This window comes from Pristiophorus japonicus, chromosome 11, assembly GCF_044704955.1.
Source record: "Pristiophorus japonicus isolate sPriJap1 chromosome 11, sPriJap1.hap1, whole genome shotgun sequence".
NCBI lineage: Eukaryota > Metazoa > Chordata > Chondrichthyes > Pristiophoridae > Pristiophorus > Pristiophorus japonicus.
In genome coordinates, this window is record NC_091987.1 from 129,128,682 (window position 1) to 129,152,111 (window position 23,430).

General features: G+C 43.3%; 2 protein-coding genes across 12 annotated transcripts in view; one reads left to right on the forward strand and one right to left on the reverse strand.

Annotated features, from left to right (window-relative positions):
- The window catches only part of rcbtb2 (regulator of chromosome condensation (RCC1) and BTB (POZ) domain containing protein 2), a 70,842-nt gene extending 64,118 nt beyond the window's left edge, over positions 1-6,724 (forward strand). For 3 of the 4 annotated variants that reach the window (XM_070894045.1, XM_070894048.1, XM_070894047.1), the window contains 2 exons: positions 1,343-1,473; positions 3,194-6,724. In XM_070894045.1, the coding sequence (XP_070750146.1) occupies positions 1,343-1,473; positions 3,194-3,334 (272 nt within the window). In that variant the 3' untranslated portion in view covers positions 3,335-6,724. The remainder of the gene's footprint in view (positions 1-1,342; positions 1,474-3,193) is intronic. The other variant, XM_070894046.1, reaches the window with a different exon arrangement.
- Positions 6,725-9,543: 2,819 nt separating this feature from the next.
- The window catches only part of rb1 (retinoblastoma 1), a 456,612-nt gene continuing 442,725 nt past the window's right edge, over positions 9,544-23,430 (reverse strand). For all 8 annotated transcript variants that reach the window (XM_070894055.1, XM_070894054.1, XM_070894053.1 and 5 more), the window contains one exon: positions 9,544-11,942. In XM_070894055.1, the coding sequence (XP_070750156.1) occupies positions 11,869-11,942 (74 nt within the window). In that variant the 3' untranslated portion in view covers positions 9,544-11,868. The remainder of the gene's footprint in view (positions 11,943-23,430) is intronic.

A 23,430-nucleotide genomic window follows, 5' to 3' on the forward strand; every position in this document is an offset into this window, starting at 1 on the left:
ACTGAACTGAGGTGTTCCACAAAATGGTCACCCAAACTGCGTTTGGCCTCCCCAATGTAGAGGTGACTGCACCGTGAGCAGCGAATACAGCCTAAATTGCAAGAAGTAGAAGTAAATTGCTGTTTCACCTGGAAGGAATGTTTTGGGCCCCTGGACGGTGGGAAGGAGACGGTAAAAGGCCAGGTGCTGCATTTCCTGCGCTTGCACAGGAAGGTGCTGCGGGAAGGGAGAGGCTGTTTAGGATGGTTGAGGAGTGGACCAGGGTGTAGAGTCCTTACAGGAAGTGGGGTGGGAGAAGTGTAGTCTAGGTAGCCTATCCCCAGAAATGGAGACACAGAAGTCGAGGAAGGGAAGAGTCGGAGATGGACCATGTGAAGATGAGGGAAGGGTGGAAATTGGAAGCAAAGTGAATGACCTGTTCCAGTTCAGGGCAAGAGCAGGAAACGGTACCGACATAGTCATCAATGTACCGGAAAAAGAGGTTAGGTAGTGTATCTGTGTAGGACTTGAACAAAGAATGTTCCACATAATCCACGAAAAGGCTGGCATAGCGAGGACCTATAGCAACACCTTTTATTTGGAGAAAGTGAGTGGAGTCAAAGGAGACGTTTTTCAATGCGAGAACAAGTTCAGGCAGGTGGTGGAGTGATTGATGTTCAAGGAAGAAGCAGAGCGCCCTCAGGCTGGCCTGGTGCGGGTTGGAGGTTTAGAGGATTGGACGTCCATGGTGATGGAGTGCATATTCAAGCTTATCAGAAGTATAGCTCGGGCTCAAACACAAACTGAGATTGTGAATATCCTGGTACAACCTGAGACAATGGCCAGGGGAGGGATAGAATTGTTTGTGGAGGGTATGAAGTATATAGACATAGAAAATAGGTGCAGGAGTAGGCCATTCGGCCCTTCTAGCCTGCACCGCTATTCAATGAGTTCATGGCTGAACATGCAACTTCAGTACCCCATTCCTGCTTTCTCGCCATACCCCTTGATACCCCTAGTAGTAAGGACTTCATCTAACTCCTTTTTGAATATGGGGGGGGCGCGCTGAAGACCCTTTGGTATTCCCGATGTTCAGCTGGTAATAAGTTGTGGTTCATCCAGGACGAGTTACTCTTGTCCATGAGCCTGACACGGTTGCAGGGGTTGAACAACATTGGTGACACTGCTACAAGGCCGGGGGATTTCCACTGATTTCAGTGACACACAGGTGTGATATATATACACACATCTAGACCATCTTTAAAATGTTACTTTAGATTTTGAAAGCAGAAAGTGCTCTTTCTTTTACAATACACTTGTGTTTTAAAAAGCCTACTAAATATCATTGCTTTTTGCATTACAGGCCTATTGGATTTGGCAGCATTTTATGGAGAGAACAGTTTAAAAAACCTTTGTGAGCAGACAATAAAACAGGGCATTTCTGTGGATAATGCGATCACTTTATTGTCGGCTGCAGTGAAATATCAAGCAAAGGTAAAGGACTGAGAACAAACTATGCATGTGTTTGCATGTTCGTTATAAACCTCCTGCCTGCTTCACTGAGTTTACAGAGTGAATGTCCTTTCAGCTCATGTTATCATAGTATGATGCAGCACAGAAGGAGACCATTTGGCCCAGCATGCCAGTGCCAGCTCTTTGGTAGAGCTATCTGATTAGTCCCACTCCCCGGCTCTTTGCTCCTAGCCCTGTCATTTTTTTTTTCCCTTCAAGTATACAATTCCCTTTTGAAAGTTACTGTTGAATCTGCTTCCACCACCCTTTCAGGCCGTGCATTCCAGATTATCATAACTCACCGTATAAATCTGTGTCCTCTGGTTCTCGACCCTTCTGCCACTGAAAACATTTTCTCCATATCTCTTCTATCAAAACCATTCATGATTTCGAACACCTCGATCAAATTTCCTCTCAACTTTCTCTGCCTTAAGGAGAATGACCTCAGCTTCTTCAGTCTATCCACGTAACTGAAGTCCCTCATCCCTAGAACCATTCTAGTGAATCTTTCAGCACCCTCTCCAAGGCCTTCATATCCTTCCTAAAGTGTGGTGCCCAGAATTGGACACACTATACCAGTTGAGGCCTAACCAGTGTTTGATAAAGGTTTAGCATAACTTCCTTGCTTTTGTACTCTATTAATAAAGCTAGGGATTGCATATGCTTTTTTAACAGCCTTCTCAACTTGCCCTGCCACCTTTGAAGATTTGTGCACATACATCCCCAGATCTCTCTGTTTATGCAGCCCCTTTAATATTGTACCCTTTAGTTCAGTTTGCCTCTCCTCATTCTTCCTACCAAAATGTATCACTTCACGCTTCTCTGCGTTAAATTTCCTCTGCCATGTGCCTGCCTATTTCATTAGTCTGTCTATATCCTCCTGAAGTCTGATACTATGCTCCTCACTGTTTACTACATTTCTTTGAATGTATTTAAGGTGGAGATAGACAGATTTATGAATGATGAGGATTATGGGGAGCGGGCGGGGAAGTGGAGTTGAGGCCAAAATCAGATCAGCTGTGATCTTATTGAATGATAGAGCAGGCTCGAGGGGCCAAATGGCCTACTCCTGCTCCTATTTCTTGTGTTCTTATGAACTGGTCCCAATGCCCCAGGAATCTGAAGCCGTCCCTCCTGTATCATTTTTCCAGCCACCCATTAACCTGTATTCCTCCTACAATTCCTATACTCAATAGCGTGTAGCAATGGGAGTAATCCACAGATTACTAATGTTTGAGGTCCTGCTCTTTAATTTCCTCCCTACTCCTGAAACTCTGACTGCAGGACCTCAATCCTTTTCCTTCTGATGTCATTAGTTTCCACATGGAGCATGACTTCTGGCTGTTCCCCTTCCCCACTCTATAGAACAATTTGAAATCCAGCAATAGAAGTGTTTCTCTTGCCCTCACCCATCATAACATTTGAGATGATTTTAATAAAACTGAGAATCAACACCCAATTCAGTAGTCAAAGATTGCAGCCAAATTTAGCTTTATTGGAACAGCTGCACAAACCGGCAACCTTGTTTAAATTGGATGTTGGTACATTTTCTTCCGTTAACTTTTCCTGAGATAGGTTAGCGAAAGGAACCCTGTGGTCGATATGCCAAGATGTCTCTAGCTGTGTCGCCTCTAAACAGAATGTTATGGGTAATTGTGTTGAATTGCCTTTGGGTAAATTAAGTGCTGAATTGTTTTTCCAGGGGTTGGAAGAGTTTTGCTTTAAGTTCTGTGTCAATCATTTGACAGCCGTGACGCAAACACAGGGCTTTGGCGATATGGACCATGAGCTCCTGAAGAATTTCATCAGCAAGGCTGGCAAGCACGGAGCATTCCGGAACTGAAGCAGGAACTCTCGTATCGAGCGAAGGTGATGGCTTGATTCGGAAACTGAATGCACCAGGGGTCTCCTGGTCACCTTGGGTAGTTTCTTTCCTCTCCTCTTCCTCATCAGTTTTTCTGCCCCTATACCTTCAGGCATCAGCCCTGGAGGGGGCACAGTTCCACATGTGCCAACTGTGACTCTGCCCAAGTGGCCATTATTTTTTTTAGTCTTAAACAGGCTATTCAACTAGGGAGGTATTACAGCTGAGCTCCTCGCTTGGCATCCAGAGGTGCACAGTTCCAGCAAGGGTTTGCTGGACATGATCTGGAGACGAGCCCTGTGTTGATTTCCTTGCCCTTGCCCTAACCCAGGCATTATGGCCAGTTGCAGCGCCCCCCCACCGCTACCCCAACTGAGACTTGTTAATTCAGCACAGACCAGCTATCACACCTGGGACCTTCCATGTCTGCATGGTTCAGCTCAAGGTGAAATGACAAAAGAACCAAAGGCAACATTAGAAAAAAACTTCTTTACACAGCGAGTGGTTAGGATCTAGAATGCACTACCTGAAAGGGTGGTGGAGGCAGATTCAATCACTGCTTTGAAAAGGGAGTTGGGAAGTATCTGAGAGGAAACATTTTGCAGGACTACGGGGAAAGGGCGGGGGGATGGGACTAGCTGAGGTGCTCTTGCAGAGAGCCGGCATATGCTCAACGGGCCGAATGGCCTTCCATGGTGTAACTATTCTATGATTCTAAGCTCGCTGAACCATTGGTGAATCTTTTTTTTCAAGAAAAGGGTTAGCATCAGTCACAAGAATAAAATGACAGATTATGAAAGACAATCTCCCAATATGTTTTGCACGGGAGTGCCTAGTTAGCTAGTGTGAAAGACATCTATCTAATGTGCAATTCAGAACTAAGCATCATGGTTTTGCTTTAGGAATATTCTTATGGTTTGTTTAGTCGATGGTTTCATATCACACATTGAATCAGTCATTGCATCTACTTTAAGATGAGTGACAAACCATCATGTTATTTTCGTGAGAATTTTGCAATTCTAAAGATGTAATGCTTTCTTGAATCAATACAATTTTTGTAACAGTGAAGGCAAAATGAAGGAAATCAGCATGTCCCAGGTGACTCAACAGATTAAAAGTTTACTAATCAGAGTAGTAGATGTGAAAACTAGATTGCCAGCAAAATCTGAATGCTGTATCGATAGACACAAAATAAGGAGCTGGATAAACCTATGATTAGCAATGGGATGGAGGGAGGGAGAAATAACACGATTGAATGTTTTATGGATACAATTAATCCTGTGGTTGCTGGGAATATAAGCTATGGAATATAATCAGGTCATTTAGAATAAGTGTGCTGGTATGTCAATCATGAGAGGTTTTACTAGATTAAAATGGGAGCTTGATTTTCTTCCAAGTTTTAGCACTTCCCACAGTTTAACTGAGCAGAGTAGAACTCCTGGGTTTTCTCTCAGACATAGCCAAGTATTGCAGCCCCCTGCAGATGGCAATTGGAACTTTCCATCTGATTGATACAGAAAGAGATATATTTCACTTGTCCAGCATTTTAAAGCAGTTTCTGTTCTGACTGAGGGAGGAGATTCCCTCACACTCTGGATCTTTAGCTTCAGCTCTATCCAGGCTACAGCACAGATACAGTATCTCCTAACACTGCAAATCAGTGAACAGATGACCTTTTTGAGAATAGTGGGTACCTTTATTACATTACATTACGTTATGCAGCAGAAAACCCCCAAACCATTGTACTTTAAATCCTCAGATGCAGAATGGCAAGTGAAAATTATTTCTTAAAAAAAAATTCACTCTCAGGATGTGGGCATTTATTACCCATCCCTAGTTGCTTCGAGAAGGTGGTGGGTCTTCTCTAAATCAGAATTGCTAATTTGTCAGTTTTGGTTCCTTGAAATTTGAAGGCAATCTGTGCAGTTTATTACTGGTCTGTCATGTATAATAGTGGGGTGCAGTACTGGTGGGTACAGGCCATTCACTGTATAACACTGGGGTACAGTGGTGATGGGTATAGGTCTTTCACTAATATGGGGGAACAGTACAGGTGGGTACCGGTCTGTTACTGTATAACAGTGGGGTGCAGTACGGGTGGGTACAGGCCAGTGATCTCACATTTGAATGTAGATGGATGATTCTGCTCTGATCACTTTATGTGGCATTAGGTAACTATGTGCATTAGGACAATTAAAACCTTACTACTCGAAGCATATCAAAAAATATATAATTACACCTACAGATTATAGGTGTTAGGCTGGGACATTCCTTGGAGCTGCTCCTGATTTCCCTCCGGTGCATATGGCTCTGAGGAATTTACATAGGATATACGGCACAGAAACAGGCCATTCGGCCAACCAGTCCAGGATCATACATTCTGCTAAAGCTATTATGTGAGGAAGGGATGAAGTGGCTGGACCCTTACTTAACTATTGTTCTGAACTATCTTCTCTCCTTGTTCCATCAAATGGAGGTCCATCTGAACCTGTCATTGGCTGCAATCCAGCTTCTGTTTTAGGCTAACGAGTAAATGATTTGTGCAACCAGTTTGTGTTGGTTTTAACCAGACTCACCTGAGGATAGGTGCAGATTTGAACACAGCAGTACAGAGGTGGACTTGCACTGAATTTGTTCCATAGTGTCCATCCCCAGTCTATCTGCAATCCATTATGGCCATCTTTATCTTATTTTCTAACACGTACAGTTAACAGGCCAGCTTCTCACACTGCATTTATACGGAGCTGACTCAGATTACAGCACTGGGTCTTCTCGATTCGATTAACATCTCAGTTTACTCATGGACAGTTATTATAACACTTTTTTAAGGGGTGTGTGTTGGGTGAACATTTGACCTGTGTGTATCAGACCCCAGTAGCAAAGACTTAATCATGTTTGTCATTGACAACAGGAAGCAGATGTATGTAATAAATGTGCATTCAAATCCTTCCAATAGTTCATGAACATGCAAATTTAACAATAAAATTTAATAACTGGAAAATGTATTTATAAACTAATTTAGAGAAATGAATCTACCTAAATGTTACTACCGCCCTCAGTTATGTTTTTTTGTCGAGTGCTGTATTGAAGTTTTTGTTACAAATAGTGACTTAATACTTTGTCAAACTTTTTTCCCCCTTCAGAACTGTGATTTTTATGTTAAATTGTTGCATTTAAATTCAAGAATACTGTATGCTAAAGTATAAAGTGTTCAATATAGTTGGTTTATTTACATTGAAGTTACATACCTGGCTATGAAACTGGATGTTGGTATTGAGACTGTAACTTGTTTAATTAAAATTAAAGCATCTGACACTTGTTTGACTTGTATTCTCATTACATTTAAAATAAAGGATTAAAAAGTTTCAAGGTGGGGATACTATCAATCATTTCAGTATTTCACCTGCCCTGCTGCTACAAAGCTGTAGGATAGGTCATTCACAGGCAGGTACCCCTCCTGCATTATTGGGCCTACAGACTAGCAACACACCCTAATATGGGCAGTCAGCACAAAGCATGTTGGGATCCTGGTACACTCTGTGCACAAAGCTCGTTGGAACCTGTAAAATGTATTTTGCAGCTGCCCCGGTATGAGACAAGTGCCTGAGCAGCACAGTGCTCTGGATCCATTTGGAACGGATACTGAAGTGAAAGGACCATGGCACCTCTACCCCAGTACTGAACAGGCAGCCGCCAGCCTATCACTATTCTGCTGGTGCCCAAAATATTTCCCCTGGAGCTTGCGGTGCACAATGAGCAGAGTGCCAGAAAATGATTCAAGCATGTTGAGTGGTTAGTGGATGAGATCAATTTATTCAGGCACAGGACTAGGACATACTAGCAACAGCAGCACTATGTGCAGGGGTCAGATTACATGCAAAATCAGGAGTTTCCAACATACAGAACACTTCCATCCACCAAGTTTGCTGTGCCAAGCCTCCTGGACAGAGAACTATGCTGTTAAATTTTGTGCTGCAGTAGTGTTCCTCTTTTACTCTGCAACATCCACTGAACAGAAAACTATGCTTGTGGAGCATAGACGTGTTCAATGAGTTCATGGCTGAACATGCAACTTCAGTACCCCATTCCTGCTTTCTCACCATACCCCTTGATTCCCCTAGTAGTAAGGACTTCATCTAACGTCTTTTTGAATATATTTAGTGAATTGGCCTCAACAACTTTCTGTGGTAGAGAATTCCACAGGTTCACCACTCTCTGGGTGAAGAAATTCCTCCTCATCTCGGTCCTAAATGGCTTCCCCCTTATCCTTAGACTGTGTCCCCTGGTTCTGGACTTCCCCAACATTGGGAACATTCTTCCTGTGTCTAACCCCGTCAGAATTTTAAACGTTTCTATGAGGTCCCCTCTCCTTCTGAACTCCAGTGAATACAAGCCCAGTTGATCCAGTCTTTCTTGATAGGTCAGTCCCGCCATCCCGGGAATCAGTCTGGTGAATCTTCGCTGCACTCAATGGCAAGAATGTCCTTCCTCAGGTTAGGAGACCAAAACTGTACACAATACTCCAGGTGTGGCCTCACCAAGGCCCTGTACAACTGTAGCAACACCTCCCTGTCTTTGTGTGGTTTGGCTTTGCAGACAGGCAGAGACCGAACAGAGAGTAGGGGTCATCCTTCTAAAGAACCACTGCGAAGGCTGCAGTCCATCTGAGAAACTAGTCTGAGTTTGTACGCTGTGAGGAAAAACTAGGAGCACACATGTTGCAGAAGGTCCTGAAACACATGCAGTGCCCTGCTTTGTATATTTAAATTGATCCAACATTGATGGGGACTCTTAAAAACCACAAGGACCAATATGGTCCTACATTACAAGTGACTACACTCCAAAAATACTTCATTGGCTGTAAAGCACTGAGAGACATCCAGTGGTCGTGAAAGGTGCTATATAAATGCAAGTCTTTCTTTATGGTGGCAGTTATGCTGCTGCAGATTAGATGCAGGTCTGTACACCGAGAAATTGCTATACATTGCACCCAATTTACACCAAAGAAACAAACCGGCAATACACATTCCAGTTTTTACCCCACTATGCTCCAATCACTTTTGGTGAAAGTGATCCACACAAGTGCCAGGATGTCATTTATAAAATGTGTTTCATCATCATCATAGGCAGTTCCTCATATCGAGGATGACTTGCTTCCACACCAAAAAAGGATGTGTTTGCCGGTGTTTCAATGAAGGACCTAATATTCCAGGTCCCAAACTACATGTTGAAGGGTGGAAGATGCCTGTGCGTGGATTTTTTTTAACGTGGTGTGGCCGTTGCACACAAGTCACCCACACGGGCTTGACAGAGCTCGGTCTTGGTCCAGTGGCAAGAATTAACCAAGACGACTGGAGACCAGCTCTGCTGTACGGACCTAGTGCACGCACACATTGCAGTGCCCCTGGGCCCTTGCCTCTTCTGGGCCCCAATTATGTCTCACCACTCCTGCGCCCCGACCTCACCATTGCCGCTGTACCTGCCCACACTCCAATCAGCAACCTGGATCTTGGTGACATCTAATCCAGTCGCCCTCTTCACAGTCATCGCTCTCCAGCACACGCTGTACCTTGAAGTAGTATGTTCCTTTGACAGCCCCAACCTGCTGATAGTCCTTGCAAGTCAGGGCTGCCGCACCGAATGCCGAGTCGGGTTGCACGTAATGTGTTTGATAACCCTGTGCTAAATAGAGATGGGCTTCTTATATGATGATTCTAACATTGGAGAATAGGCTAGGAAGAGGAGTCGGTCATTTGGCCCATTGAGATACTCTGCCATTTTGCTAACTAGGGCAAGTCCATCTTTTCAATCCCAATTTCCTGCCACATCTGTGGACTTACATCTCAACTTTAAAAAAAGGAGGGGAATAAATGAAGTGCATGGGGGCAGTGTTACATCACTGTGCTACTTCTGGTTTCATTATTTTAATATTTCACCTACTTGAAATGACATAGGTGAAACGGGCCAGACAGTTGGAATGTTCTGCTGTTGAGTTCTCACATCCCCGACTGGGAGGCAAATGTCATTGACAGCTTAGACATCGGCAGGAGTTCTTTTTTAAAAAAAGGATTGGCCAACCAACCTTGTGTTCCTGAATCTTCAGCTACAACAAAAAGCAATCTCGCAGACACTTTTTACAGATTTTTATTCACTATATATATAAAAAAAATCAATTTATAAAAACAGTACCTTAATCCATAATGTGCAGTACAAATAGATTTCTTGCTGAACAAAACATGAGTACAGACTATGCTTTTGACCAGAAATATGGAAAGATATTTAACCCACATACTGATTAACCATTTAAGTCCAATGACAGCTGATACCTATGGGTCAACTGTATGGATTTTGCAGAGCTGTTATAGACAGGAACAGTTTACAAGTTCTCACAGTCACCTGTCACAAACAAAGTAATCTGACATCAACACAGTGATCCCAACCATGAGTCATTAACACTGCCTCTTTCAGAGTGCAATTTTAGAAGCATTTACCACAAGCCTAGTATTACAGCACGGATCTTCACAATTTGTTCATCAAAATGTTTAAGAGACCTTCAGCAACATTTTGTTTTAGTAGTCTGCATTTCAATTGTGAAGGCTATGTCTTGTATATTTGAGGTATATAAGCCTGTGCTCAGTAGTGTGGCTTAATTTTCATGCCTTCGCACATAATGCTATTACACGTGCTGGTAACCTCTGCAAAATTAAATAGTGCATCAGTTTAAAACTCTGAAAAACATGAAGTCTGGTACCATTTCAATGCACAAATCAAAAGCAATAGTGCACTTTGCCACATCATTACATCTTACTCTTATAGGTATCAGCCATGGCTCAGTGATAGCACTATCGCCTCTGAGCCAGAAGGTCGTGTGATCAAGCCCCACTCGAGACTTGAGCACATAATCTAGGTTGGCACTTCAATGCAGTACTGAAGGAATGCTGCACTGTCAGAGGTGCCATCTTTTGGATAAAATGTTAAACTGAGGCCTTGTCTGCCCTCTCAGGTGAATGTAAAATATCCCACGGTACTAAGATCAGGGGAGTTCTCCGTGTCTTGGCCAACATTTATCTCTCAAGCAACAACTAAAATAGATGACCTAATCATTTATTTCATTACTGTTTGTGGGTCCTTGCTGTACACAAATTGGCTGCCACATTTCCTGCATCACAACCATACTTCAAAAGTACATTGACTGTAAAGCGCTTTAGGATGTCCTGAGGTTGTGAAAGGCGCTATATAAATGCAAGTTCTTTCTTATGTCTTATTGCAAACTTAAAGCATTTGTCTCAATACCAGAACCAAAATTTTGATAGGCACATTTGCTTGCAACGTGAAGACAATTCAACTACAGACAAACTTGCTTCTAGTTTGTAAAAAGTAAAATCTCAGACATAAATAAAAACATTAATAAAATTGAAACAGCACATTCTGTGCAAATGCTACATATTTAGGGCCATATTTTCCTCTTTTGTGAATTGCCTTTATTTCATTGGTTTTTACAGACCCAAATCAAAATGGCAGGTGTGCAGATGACTTCACGTAAAATAACGTGAAATAGTTACTGGAACTTAAAAAAAAAATGACCACTCTGAACACACCTTCAACAATGGGCCTTCTACATCTCAATTGGCACCAGTAGAAATGGCAAATATTTTGTGCATCTAACTGTAGAGTGTGCAAAACTTAAAAAAAATAACGCAAGTTGATGGAATTCCATTTCATTCACTGGGACACGGGGGTCCTGACTCACAGCATGTTTGAGAAATGCAAAGAACGTTTTGAAACAGGGCAGACCAAATTTCTGCCAGATACAAAAAGTGTAGCTGTGCATCACAGACTCAACCACCGAGAGGACCCAGCAGCAGCATCACAACTTGAACAGAGCATCAAGCTGAGGTCAGAATATCATCCTGTCTTTATATGGAAATGAAGGAAATATATAGGTAATGAATTTAAAAGAGGGAGTTGTTTTCTATAAGAACTGCAACATATCATTTAAAACAGCAGACTAATGCAAATTGCACTAGACATGCCAGAGAAAGAAGCACAGGCGAGTGGGGCTGAAGATTTAGCAGAGGTGGAGGTTGCTGAGGGCCAGCTAATAATACTTTGTGGAGGTCTGGAGTGCTGAATACCCCTTGTTCATTGCTGCAGGATTCAGATTATTCCAGGGGATCATTTTTGCAAATGCTCAGAGTAGTGGTAAAATCAGGAGAGGGGTACAATATTTTCTTCCATCAGTCCTGCCGTGTCGATTACTCAAACTTTTTATTAAACTTCACGAGGAGGAAAATATGACCCTTAAGGCATAGTGTTTAGCAAAACAATTCTCTAAAATGACTTAAACTCTCTAACTGGAGGTTATAAAAGGAAATAAACCCCTGATAAAACAAAATCTGGGAAAGGGAGGGGGAAAAAAAATCAGCCATGATCAGAATTGATGGAGATTCTGCCGCAGAGGATCATGCTCATGCAGTGCGGACGTATTCCTGAGTCAGATGAGGCGGCTAATGTCAGTTTTCCTCCCTCTCCACATCATCGTTCCCATCTTTCAGTTTCTGTTCTTGCATCTTAGTTCTTGTGGATGCTATACAGAGATATAAATGAAACAGAATGAATATTTTCTCGACCAAAGCGACAGAACCAGTTTAGTATGCTCAATATAGAGGAGTACTGGAATTTTAATACAGATAGAATTTATGATCTGAATTATACAGCAGCCATTTTAGCCACACCCATCACAGCTGAAAACTCACAGAATATATGTCATGTTAAATGACTGGACTTAACGGTTGTTGTTATTAGATTTCTGCTACATTGCTCTGCCTGACTAGGTGACCTACAAAGGCACTTTAAACCCAATACCTTATTATATGAGTCTATTTACCTTTTGGAGAAGGTTAAGCTGACTTACCCCATCTTTCCAATTCACTTGTTATTTGGACCCTTAAAACAACTTTTCATTAATTCTCTTTGTACATCTTGGATTGCGTCACTTCAAAGTCTCCTCAGTTCCAAACATACTATTGGACACTTATCCTATCAAATACTTTAATGTAACTCGTGCGGAGAACAATTTAGCAAAAGGGAAATAGAGTAAGGAAATAAAATCAAATGGACTAGTTATAAACGGGATAGACTGAAGTAATGGGAGGGGGTAGCTTAGACAAAAAAATACAGGAAAAGGAGCTGTGTTAAAGCAAAAAAAAAGGTTAAAATGCATGTACCGCAATCCACAGAGATTGGGAAATAAAATGGTGAAGCAAATATTTTACAGGAAGCATTAACAGAAACCTATTTGTAAACTGGATAAGAATGGAAAATAAACATGTCAGGATATAGGGGGGATTAAAAAGATAAAAGGAGATGGAGTGGCAATAATGGTTAGAGAGAGAATACATGTTGCAGGGAGAGATGATGTAGATGAGGAAGGGGTACAGACGCTGAAAGGTAAAAACAAGCTTGCTCTTTTTATACACATAAGTACACACCTCCAAATTATGGGAAAGAAATTTGTAGTCAAATTGGGGAGATGAGTAGGCATAACAAAATTGTTTCAGGAGATTTTAATTATCCACTTACCGAATGGGACAGAAAGAGGAAAGGGAATGGAATTCCTAATATGTATACAGGACTCCTTCCTCAAGCAGTGCATTTGGCTTATGAGGCCAGAGGCTTTGCTAGATGTGGTTATGAGTAATGAAATAGATCAAGTAGATGAGCTAAATGTGGGCAAACACCTTGGGAGTAATAACCACAATATGATGAGGTTAAAGGTTTAACTACTAAGAGGGAAAGTCAGTACAAAACCTATAACACCAGACTGGATTAGAGCAGATTTTAGAAAGCCTGAGGTGAGGTGGAAGGACAAACTGGCACACATGACTGTACAGCACTGGTGGGATGGTTTTAAAAAAGATTGCAAAGGTACAGAATAAATATATCCCATTAAAAATGAAACTACCAATACTTTTATGATCCATGGATAAACAAAGAGATTAGAAGTCAATTAAAATCGAAGTGACACATTTTGGTAGAAGAACGAGGAGAGGCAATATAAACTAAAGGGTACAATTCTAAAAGGGATCCATGAACAGAGAGACCTGGGGGTATATGTGCACAAATCGTTGAAGGTGGCAGGGCAGGTTGAGATAGTGGTTAAAAAAGCACACAGGAGATTGGGCTCCATAATTGGAGGCATGGAGTACAAAAGCAAAGAAGTTATGATGAACTTTTATAAAACACGGGTTCGGCCTCAACTGGAATAGTGTGTCCAATTCTGGGCACCGCACTTTAGGAAAGATTTGAAGGCTTTAGAGATGGTGCAGAAAAGATTTACAAAAATGGTTCCAGCGATGAGGGACTTCCATTACAGGGATAGACTGAAGAAGCTGGGGTTGGTCTCCTTGGAGCAGAGAAGGTTGAGGAGAGATTTGACAGAGGTGTTCAAAATCATGAGGGGTCTCGACAGAGTAGATACTGTTCCCATTGGCTAAAGGATTGAGAACCAGAGGACACAGATTTAAGGTGATTGGCAGAAGAAGCAAAGGCAACAAGAGGAAAAACATTTTTTACGCAGCAAGTGGTTAGGATCTGGAATGCACTGCCTGAAAGGGTGGTGGAGGCAGACTCAATCGTGGCTTTCAAAAGGGAATTGAATATAAATAGTTTCAGGACTGCGTGGAAAGGGCGAGCGAGTGGGACTAGCTGAAGTCCCTTACCGGCACGGGCTCGACGGGCCAAATGGCTTCCTTCTGCGCTGTAAGCATTCTATGAAAATTGATAAGGGCCTATTAGGACTACAAGAATAACAATAATGAAAAAAAAGAAAAGAGAAGAAAATAAAAGTAGAGGTTAAGAGCAAGAAAAGGAACACTAAAAGGGAGTAAGAGGAAAAGATTACAAAAATATCAAAAGGAATAGTGCATCAATAAAAAGAGTATTGTTAAAAGTGAGGTGGGACCCGAGAGGACCCGACTGTCAATTTGCAGAGGATTAGCAAAAAAATGCCAGATATAGTTCATAAATACTTTGCAGCCGTTTTTATTGAAGAGAAAGATATCGGTGAGGAGGTGAATTCTGAAGTGGTTGAGAACGAGATGAGTGATTTTGTGATATATAAAAAGGAAAATTTTATGTAAGTTAGACTAAAGGAAGACAAAGCACCAAAGCCGAAGGGATATATCCTGGGATCCGAAGGTGGAAATAGCGGAGTCCCTAGAAATTATATTTCAGGGCTCTATTGGGTGTGGATGCGTGCCAGAGGACTGGATAGAGGCCAATGTAGTACTCATTTTAAAAAAAGGAGAGAGAGCTGATTCTGGGTCATTACAGACCGTTAATTTAACATCTGTGGTTAGGGAACATTTGAGAGTCTGTAATGAAGAATTAAATGACCAGGTATCTAGATAAGAGAAAATAGAAGTAGCCAGCACAGATTTTAAAAAAGGACAATTTACCCTTCAGAAAACTCAGAATTCTCTGATGTGGTAACACACATGGTAGATGGGTGGAAATGGAGTGGATGTAGTATACATGGACTTCAGGAAAGCCTTTGACCAAATATCACACATGAGATTATTAGAAAAGATTAAAGAGTATGGAATTAGGGGGAGGATAGCAAACTGGATTTAAAATTGGTTAAAGGGGAGAAAACAGAGAGTAGGAGTTAAAGGCAGTGTTTCAGAGTGGTAGGAAATGGTGAGTGGTGTCCTGCAGAGTTCAGTTCTGGGGCCACTTCAGTTCACTGTGTATATCAATGATTTGCATATAGGCTGAAGGAAGTTGTTTTGGAACTGGATGATGATACCAAAATAGGAGGTATCGTTAATTCTTTAGATGATCAAAGGAAACTGTAAAGCAATATTGATAAAATAGAGGAATGGACTAAAAAGTGACAGATGGGATCCAATGCAAGTGTGAGATGATGCATTTTGGTAAAAGAATGAACAGCAGCAATTACACTCTGGATTGAAGTAGGCACAGTGCTGGGGAAGAGTACTGGGATTTGAAAATACAGGTTATAGAAACAGAAAAATCATAGAAATTTACAGCACGTAAATAAGGAGGCCATTTTGGCCCATCGTGTCCGCGCCGGCCGACAAAGAGCTATCCAGCTCCTGGTCCATAGCCTTGTAGGTTAAGGCACTTCAAGTGCACAGCCAAGTACTTTTTAAATGTGGTGGACATGAGGTTCACAGGACATTAAAGACAGCACCTCAGGGCGAAAATTAATTACAAATACGAAGAAAGTGTTGAAAATTTGTTTTGCTTCCCACTAGTTTGGCTGAATGGCTTGTTTCTGTGTTTTCATTTTTATGCATATAATTTGGTGGGGTCACATTAACATGGTACTCAGCGACAACGCAACCACTTTTGACCTGTATTCTATCCCTCCGATATGATGACCCACATTATTTTTTTTTTTAACTGTAGTGTCGCAATGGATAGCCGCTTCTTGAATTATCCACAGTAACACCAAGATTGATTAAATTAATTCTGTGGTTATTCTAAGTTTTGATTTGGATAAAGTACTTAAAAACAATGAAAATAAACGATAACTGGATAAATGATTATGATAACTAGATCGTAATCTTAACTAGGGGTTTTGATTAATCACAAGACTGAATGTGAACTCATCCTGAATTCCAAAAAATTCAGATACAGGGTAATTTACTTTTAAGGTTTATGCTTGAGAGAATGTTAGCCAAGGCCTGGTGAGAATGTACCGCATCACCAAATGACTACAAGGGTTGAGAAATAAGAGCATGTCTGGGCATCTCCTGTGGTACGTTATCACAAGAAATGACAGTCATACATAAACACATTGCAACTTGCTGACAGCATCACTGGGGTGGGAAGATAACCATTTCCTGAGGCTGGGAGGGACAGAAAAGTAAGTAATCTCAGGGGTTTAGTCAAACTATTCTTTATTTTGTTGTTGGTCTGCTCTCTGGGAGCCTTCCTGGGAGTGTCCTCCAGCTCTAACCAGCATTGTATAAGTCATGTGAATTCACCTGAAGTATAGGCAAGGTACTGTCACTGACTCACACTTTCCAAACTGATGCAGAGGATCATTTATTGTACTAGCAGGAAAGACTGATGAGGATGGGGCTCTTTTTTCTGAAAAAAAGAATGAGGGGAACCTGATAGAAGCCTTTAAAATTATGAAGGGGTTTGATAGGGTAGACAGAGAGGATGTTTCCACTTGTGGTGGAGTCCAAAACTAGGAGCCATCAATATAAGATAGCCATTAATAATCCAATATGGAATTCAGGAGAAACTTCTTTACTCAGAAAGTGATTAAAATGTGGAACTCGCTACCACACGGATTACTTGGTCGAATAGCATAGATACATTTAAGGGAATCTCGATAAATACATGAAGGAGAAAGGAATAGGCGGCTATGTTGATCGGGTGAGATGAAGTAAATAGAGTGGGAGGAGGCCCGTGCATAAATACCGTTGTGCCGAATGGCTTGTTTCTGTGCTGTTGCTATGTAATTATATGTGCTTACCACAAGTTTAAGCCAGTTTTAATTGTGGACTTACAAATGAAGGAGGTTTGGCTGGCTGTTATTTTAGCACCAACATATCATGTAGAGTACACATTCAAGATGCTAACTCACATTATGGGGTAGTATTTATGTCCATTTGTAAATTCTGACATGGGTTTAATATCAGTAAATTGGAAATCATCATGGAATAAAACAGCAACTGGGCCAATTATTAGGGGTAGGGAGGGTTGATCCCACTATTTAGCCATGGCCTAGCTAATTATCTTCCTGTAAATTCCATTATGTAGCGCACTCGATTGCTGTTGTAAGTAAACACAACAGACTGCGCATTAATCTACACTGGTGGCATAAAGTACCGTATATACTCGCGTATCATGCGACTTTTGAAGACCTAAATTGTAACCTAAATTTGGGGGGTCGCATGATACGCGAGATACAAAATTTGCGGGTGTGAAGTGCTGGCCAAGATTAGGCTGTTAGTCTGTTAAGCAGACCGTATCCACGCTGAATCTCGGCAGGTATCTCCTGGGCTGGATTGCAGCCTCTATTGTCGCTTGTACTGTATCGGGGGGGATATGAGAGAGTCGCGGAGGTCGGGGGGGGGGGGGGGAAGAGAGAGTCGCGGAGGTCGGGGGGGGGGGGGGGGAGGAAAGAGACCGGACCGGATCCGACCTGACCCCCGCTCTCCCTACCCCGGCGACCCGACCTCCACTCCCCCAACTCCCCCCACACCCGGCAACCCGACCTCCGCTTCCCCCCGGTGACCCAACCCGACCTCCTCTTCACCCCCCCCACCCCCCCGGCGACCCGACCTCCGCTCCCCAACTCCCCCCCCACCCGGCAACCGACCTCCTCTTCACCCCCCCCCCCCGGCAACCTGACCTCCGCTCCCCCAACTCCCCCCCCACCCGGCAACACGACCTCCGCTTCCCCCCGGTGACCCAACCCGACCTCCTCTTCACCCCCCCGGCGACCCGGCCTCCACCACCCACAACTCCCAAACACAGTAGAGGCTGTGGCTGAACGACGCTAGTCAAGTCAGCTGGAACGATTGCTGTATCGGTGTTCGATTCGCGAATAGCTTTCACAGCAGAATCCACTCGATGTTTCATGTTAAGGTCTGTATTCGATCTCAAAAAAGTGACTCGCATGATACATGAGATATATGGTAAAATCATGTTTTGGGGACGAAAATTTAGGGGTCGCATGATACGCGAGATCGCAGGATACGCGAGTATATACGGTAAGTATAATGGGAGACGCTACTAAAATTGTTTAGTCAGTCAGTCAAAGGAAACAGAAAATAGGAGCAGTAGTAGGCCATTCGGCCCTTCGAGACTGCACCGCCATTCAATATGATCATAGCTGATCCTCTATCTCAACACTGTATTCCCGCTTTTTCCCCATATGCCTTGATGTCTATTATTTCTAGAAAACTATCTCCCTCTTAAATATATTCAGTGACTTGGCCTCCATAGCGTTCTGTGGTAGAGAATTCCACACGTTCACCACCCTCTGAGTGAAAACATTTCTCCTTATCTCGGTCCTAAATTTCCTACCCCGTATTCGGAGACTGTGACCCCTTGTTCTAGATTTCCCAGCCAGGGGAAACATCCTCCCCGCGTCCAGTCTATCCAACCCTGTCAGAATTTTATACATTTCAATGAGATCCCCTCTCATTCTTCTAAACTCTAGTGAATATGGCCTAGTCGACCCAATCTCTCCTCATACGACAGTTCTGCCATCCCAGGAATCAGTCTGGTGAACCTTCGGTGCACTCCCTCTATGGCAAGTATATCCTTTCTTAGGTAAGGAGACCAAAACTGCACAGAATACTCCAGGTGCGGTCTCACCAAGGCCCTGTATAACTGTAATAAGACATCCTTGCTCCTGTACTCAAATCCTCTTGCAATGAAGGCCAACCTACCATTTGCCTTCCTAACTGCTTGCTACACCTGCATGTTTACTTTCAATGACTGGTGTACAAGGACACCCAGGTCCCTCTGTACATCAACACTTCCCAAGCCATCACCATTTAAATAAAGCAAGTGTACATTCCTGTGTCCTGGAGTGAGTGAGTCTATGTGGGATTGAAGGATAGTTCTACGTTATACAGATACAGTTCCATCTTTTACATCATGATTATTAGTTTGATATATTTTCCTGGCAGGATTGGCAGCAGCTTATGGAGTTGGTACGTGTGTGATGCAATGGAGTTGTTAAGTGCTGGCTTCTTTCTCCCACTTACTACTGCCGACATCACCCAGGGTCAAGACCATCCCTAAACTGGAGGACTGAGACATGAGCTATTTAATAATACAGCAGAATCCAGTTATTCTACCTGATTTAGCCAGTAATCCAACTGATCACTATGACTGATGGTGATCTCCAATGTCTATTGTAGCTGATTAATCAGTAGCTCAGTCTCTCCTCTGATGAATTGTTACGAATGATAATGCTTTCATCTTTCCATTCAATTTTGGCCCAAAACCGATACACTGAACACTTGGCAGCTGTGAGGTGCCAATGGATGTCTTACACTGGCTTTGGGCTGAAAATGAATGGAAAATAAAGCACTGAAGCTGTTTTTACAGAGCAGATGATTATTGGGAAGCGTCCTAATGGTGGGGCTCTCCAGCATGTACATTTGTGATTCGTGCAGCTAGACTCACTGGGGAGATAGAACTAAACCAGGGAGTTATAGACCGTTTAGCTTAACATCAGTGGTAGCAAAAACACTAGATCCCTTTAAAAGTTAAATAACAAAACATCTAGAGACAGAGATTATATATTTTGTTAAGAGTCAGCGTGGAATCTAAAGAGAGTCAGATTTAAGCAAACTTAACGAATTATTTGAAGGAGTAACAGAAAGAGTACACCAGGGTAATACAGTGGATGTGCTGCACGTGGATGTTCAGAAGACCTGCGATAAGGTCCCAGATAAGAGACTCATGACAAAGTGTGGAGTCAGGGATCAGGTAGCAGGATGGATTGAAAGAGGACTACAAAACAGAACACAGAGGGTGAGCGTTAAGGGAAGTTCCTCGGACAGGTAAAGAGTGTGAAGGTTTGTCCTGAAGGGGTCTGTGCTGGGACCAATGTTGTTCACCAAATACAGAAATGATTTGGAGTCAGCAATTGGAGGTATGGTGTTGAAATTTACAGATGATAGCAAATTGAGAGGACAGCTAATAATGAGGACGGCACCAAAATACAGGACAACATAAATAGGCTTCCAGAATGGGCAGATAAACGGCAATTACAATTCAATTTAGTGAAGTGTGAGGTGGTGTAGGATCCGTTCCTCCCCAACAGTAAAAATTGGACTATTGAATATAAAAACTCAGAACTGCATCACAGCTTGCAAAAAGAGCTGGGCAGGAAAGGATTAATTCTTACACGGTAGCTGTTGTGTATGGAGAAAGAGTCAGACGAAAGAGTCAGACTGAACACTGTGAGCTCAAAGTAAACTGTGATCATAGTCTTCTATTGCAGGTCTTCAGAGTGCCTCTCCAACCTGTGAAGCCTTAAATATCCATGCTCCCAAAGGATTATGGGATCCCTTGGGACTCCGTTGAATGAGCCCTCTGGTGGCTGTACAGAGTAAATAGAAGTCCACATATATAATAGTAGCCAAACCATCAAACATCATGAAGGACTATGATACAGGATATCTCTATCGACCTAAATCACCAGACAATGGCAGCAGGAGAGAGACATTCACACCTTAATGGTTTCCTGTTTGAAAAGATACAGGAACATTCATATATTCATTTACCTTAAGTGGTTACATTATTTAAAAAACGTACCCTGGATTGTGGGTACAGAAAGGCTGGCATCAGGATAGTCCTAGATAATGGACCGGACCCTGAGCCATTTGGATATGAATGCTACTAGAAACCAACAATTAAGTCACCTTGAGAAGGTTACTTTGTAAAGGACCTCACCCGACAGACAGGCGGGGGCCAAGGTAATCACGGACAATGACTCTAGATGAGGAACAATTAGCCATCAAGAGCTCACATTTGATGCAGCCATCGTGCTAAATCTGTTCCAAGATTGCAAGTTTTTTTTAATTTCAAAATATACTTTATTCATATAAAAAATTTGTACAGTACATTCAAAAGCAGTTCAGTACGTTTAGCTGCGGTCAGCAATCCCATACACTACATTTGGGTGCTGACGGCAGTTCCGTTCGATACATTTCCTTGCTTTTCAGTTCAAGTACAATTTGGTACAATACGGGATACCTTGTAGTACATTCAACAAAATTACATTCCATGTGTCACTATACATTACACGGAATGGGTGACGGTACATTTAAATTTTTTTTTCTTTTCAACGTACATTACGAAACAGACCTTACATTGTACATGGCACTACATAGGTGTTGACAGATCATGGTGCTCCATGTACACGAAAAAGAAGTTACAAGTACAGCCCGAGGGGAGTTTTGTACTGATTCCTGCCCCTGGGTTTACCATGGCAGAAGGGCTTTAAACTGTGGCCCTTCCCCACCGTGCCTTTGCGGCGACTGCATCAATTTTAAGTGCGTCCCTCAGCACGTAATCCTGGATCTTGGATTGCGCCAGTCTGCAACACGCAGACGTGGACATTTACTTGCTCTGGAAGACCAGCAAGTTTCGGCAAGACCAAAGAGCGTCTTTGACCGAGTTGATGGCCCTCCAGCAGCAGGTGATGTCTGTCTCGGTGTGTGTCCCTGGGAACAGCCTGTAGAGCACAGAGTCCTGTGTTACGGAGCTGCTTGGGATGAACCTCGACAGCAACCACTGCATTTTCTTCCAGACCTGCCTTGCGAAGGCGCAATCCTGAAGGAGATGGGTGACAGTCTCGTCCGCCCCGCAGCCGACTCGGGGGCACCGTGCCGTGTTGCTGAGACGTCGGCTGTGCATGAAGGCTCTGACGGGTAAGGCCCTCCTCACCGCCAACCAAGCTACGTCTTGGTGCTTGTGCGAAAGCTCTGGCGATGAGACGTTCTGCCAAATGAGTTCGACAGTCCACTCGGGGAACCACCCGACAGGGTCCACCCTCTCCTTCTTTCGTAGAGCGTCCAGGATGTTACGTGCTGACCACTGTTTTATGGCCTTGTGGTCAAAGGGGTTTTTTGTGAAAAACTTTTCCACAAAGGACAGGTGGACAGGCATGGTCCAACTGGTGGGGCCGTTTCGAGGCAGCATGGCCAGGCCCATCCTTCGCAACGCCAGGGACCGATAGAACCTCAGCACGTAGTGACACTTGGTGTTTGCGTACCGGGGGTCTGTGCACAGCTTGATGCAGCTGCACACAAAGGTGGCCCTCAGGATGAGGGCCACGTTCGGAACATCCTTTCCACCACTGTCCAGAGATTTGTGCATTGTGTCTCTGTGGACACGTTCCATTTTGGACCTCCAGACAAAGTGGAAGACGGCTCGGGTGACTGCCACGGCACAGGAGCGAGGGATGGGCCAGACCTGTGCCACGTGCAGCAACCCCAAGAGCACCTCACTCCTGATGACCAGGTTCTTTCCTGCCATGGAGAGGAAGCACAGCTTCCACCATCCCAGTTTTTTCTTCACTTTGGCGATACGCTCTTCCAAGTTTTTGGCACACGCCCCTTCCGCTCCGAACCATATTCCCAACACCTTCAGGTAATCTGGTTTCACGGTGAAGGGAATAAAGGATCGGTCGGCCCAGTTGCCGAAGAACATGGCCTTGCTTTTGCTGCGATTGACCTTCGCGCCCGAGGCCAGTTCAAACTGGTCGCAGATTGTGAGCAATCTGCGGACCGACTGCGGATCCGAGCAAAAGATGGCCACGTCGTCCACGTACAGGGAGATCGTGACCTGAGCGCCTCCGCTGCCTGGGATCGTCACCCCTCTAATGCCCGCATCCTTCCTGATGGACTCGGCAAAGGGCTCGATACAACACACAAACAAGACAGACGAGAGAGGACAGCCTTGCCTGACTCCAGATCTGATCGGAAAGCTTTCAGTTTCCCATCCGTTGTTCCAAGATTGCAAGTTGGTTTTTGGTATAAAGACGACCCATTTTCAAAGGCAAAGGGCTCAGCAGTACAGAAGCAGTACAGGAACAGCAACAGAAGCCAGACAGTCTTCGGGACACAAGCTGCAACCGAGGAAAGGGCCTACAGTCAACCTCAGAAGACAGCCGAGGAATATTTTGTTCCAGCCAAATCATAGAAGGGTTTTGTGTCTGGGTAACTATATGTAACAGTCAAATTGTGAACGAGTATAACTTGGTCAAGTTATGCCAATGCAAATGACCTTTTCGTAGGGTTTGTGTTTTGGGTGTGTTAGTCCCACATAGATAGTAGTGATTTATACTAGGGAGATAGTTGTGTGTTTATGTTCAATAAAATGAATGAATCTTGGTTGAGCCAAAAACCCTGTGCCATGTGTAATTTTGTTCTTATAAATCCTGACGTGAAAGAACCATGTAACGAGGGACTAGGCACTTTGTAACCCTTATAGTGGTTCATTTTGGTAGGAAGAATAAGGAGGCCACTTATTCCTTGGAAGGTCAGAAACTAGGAACTCAG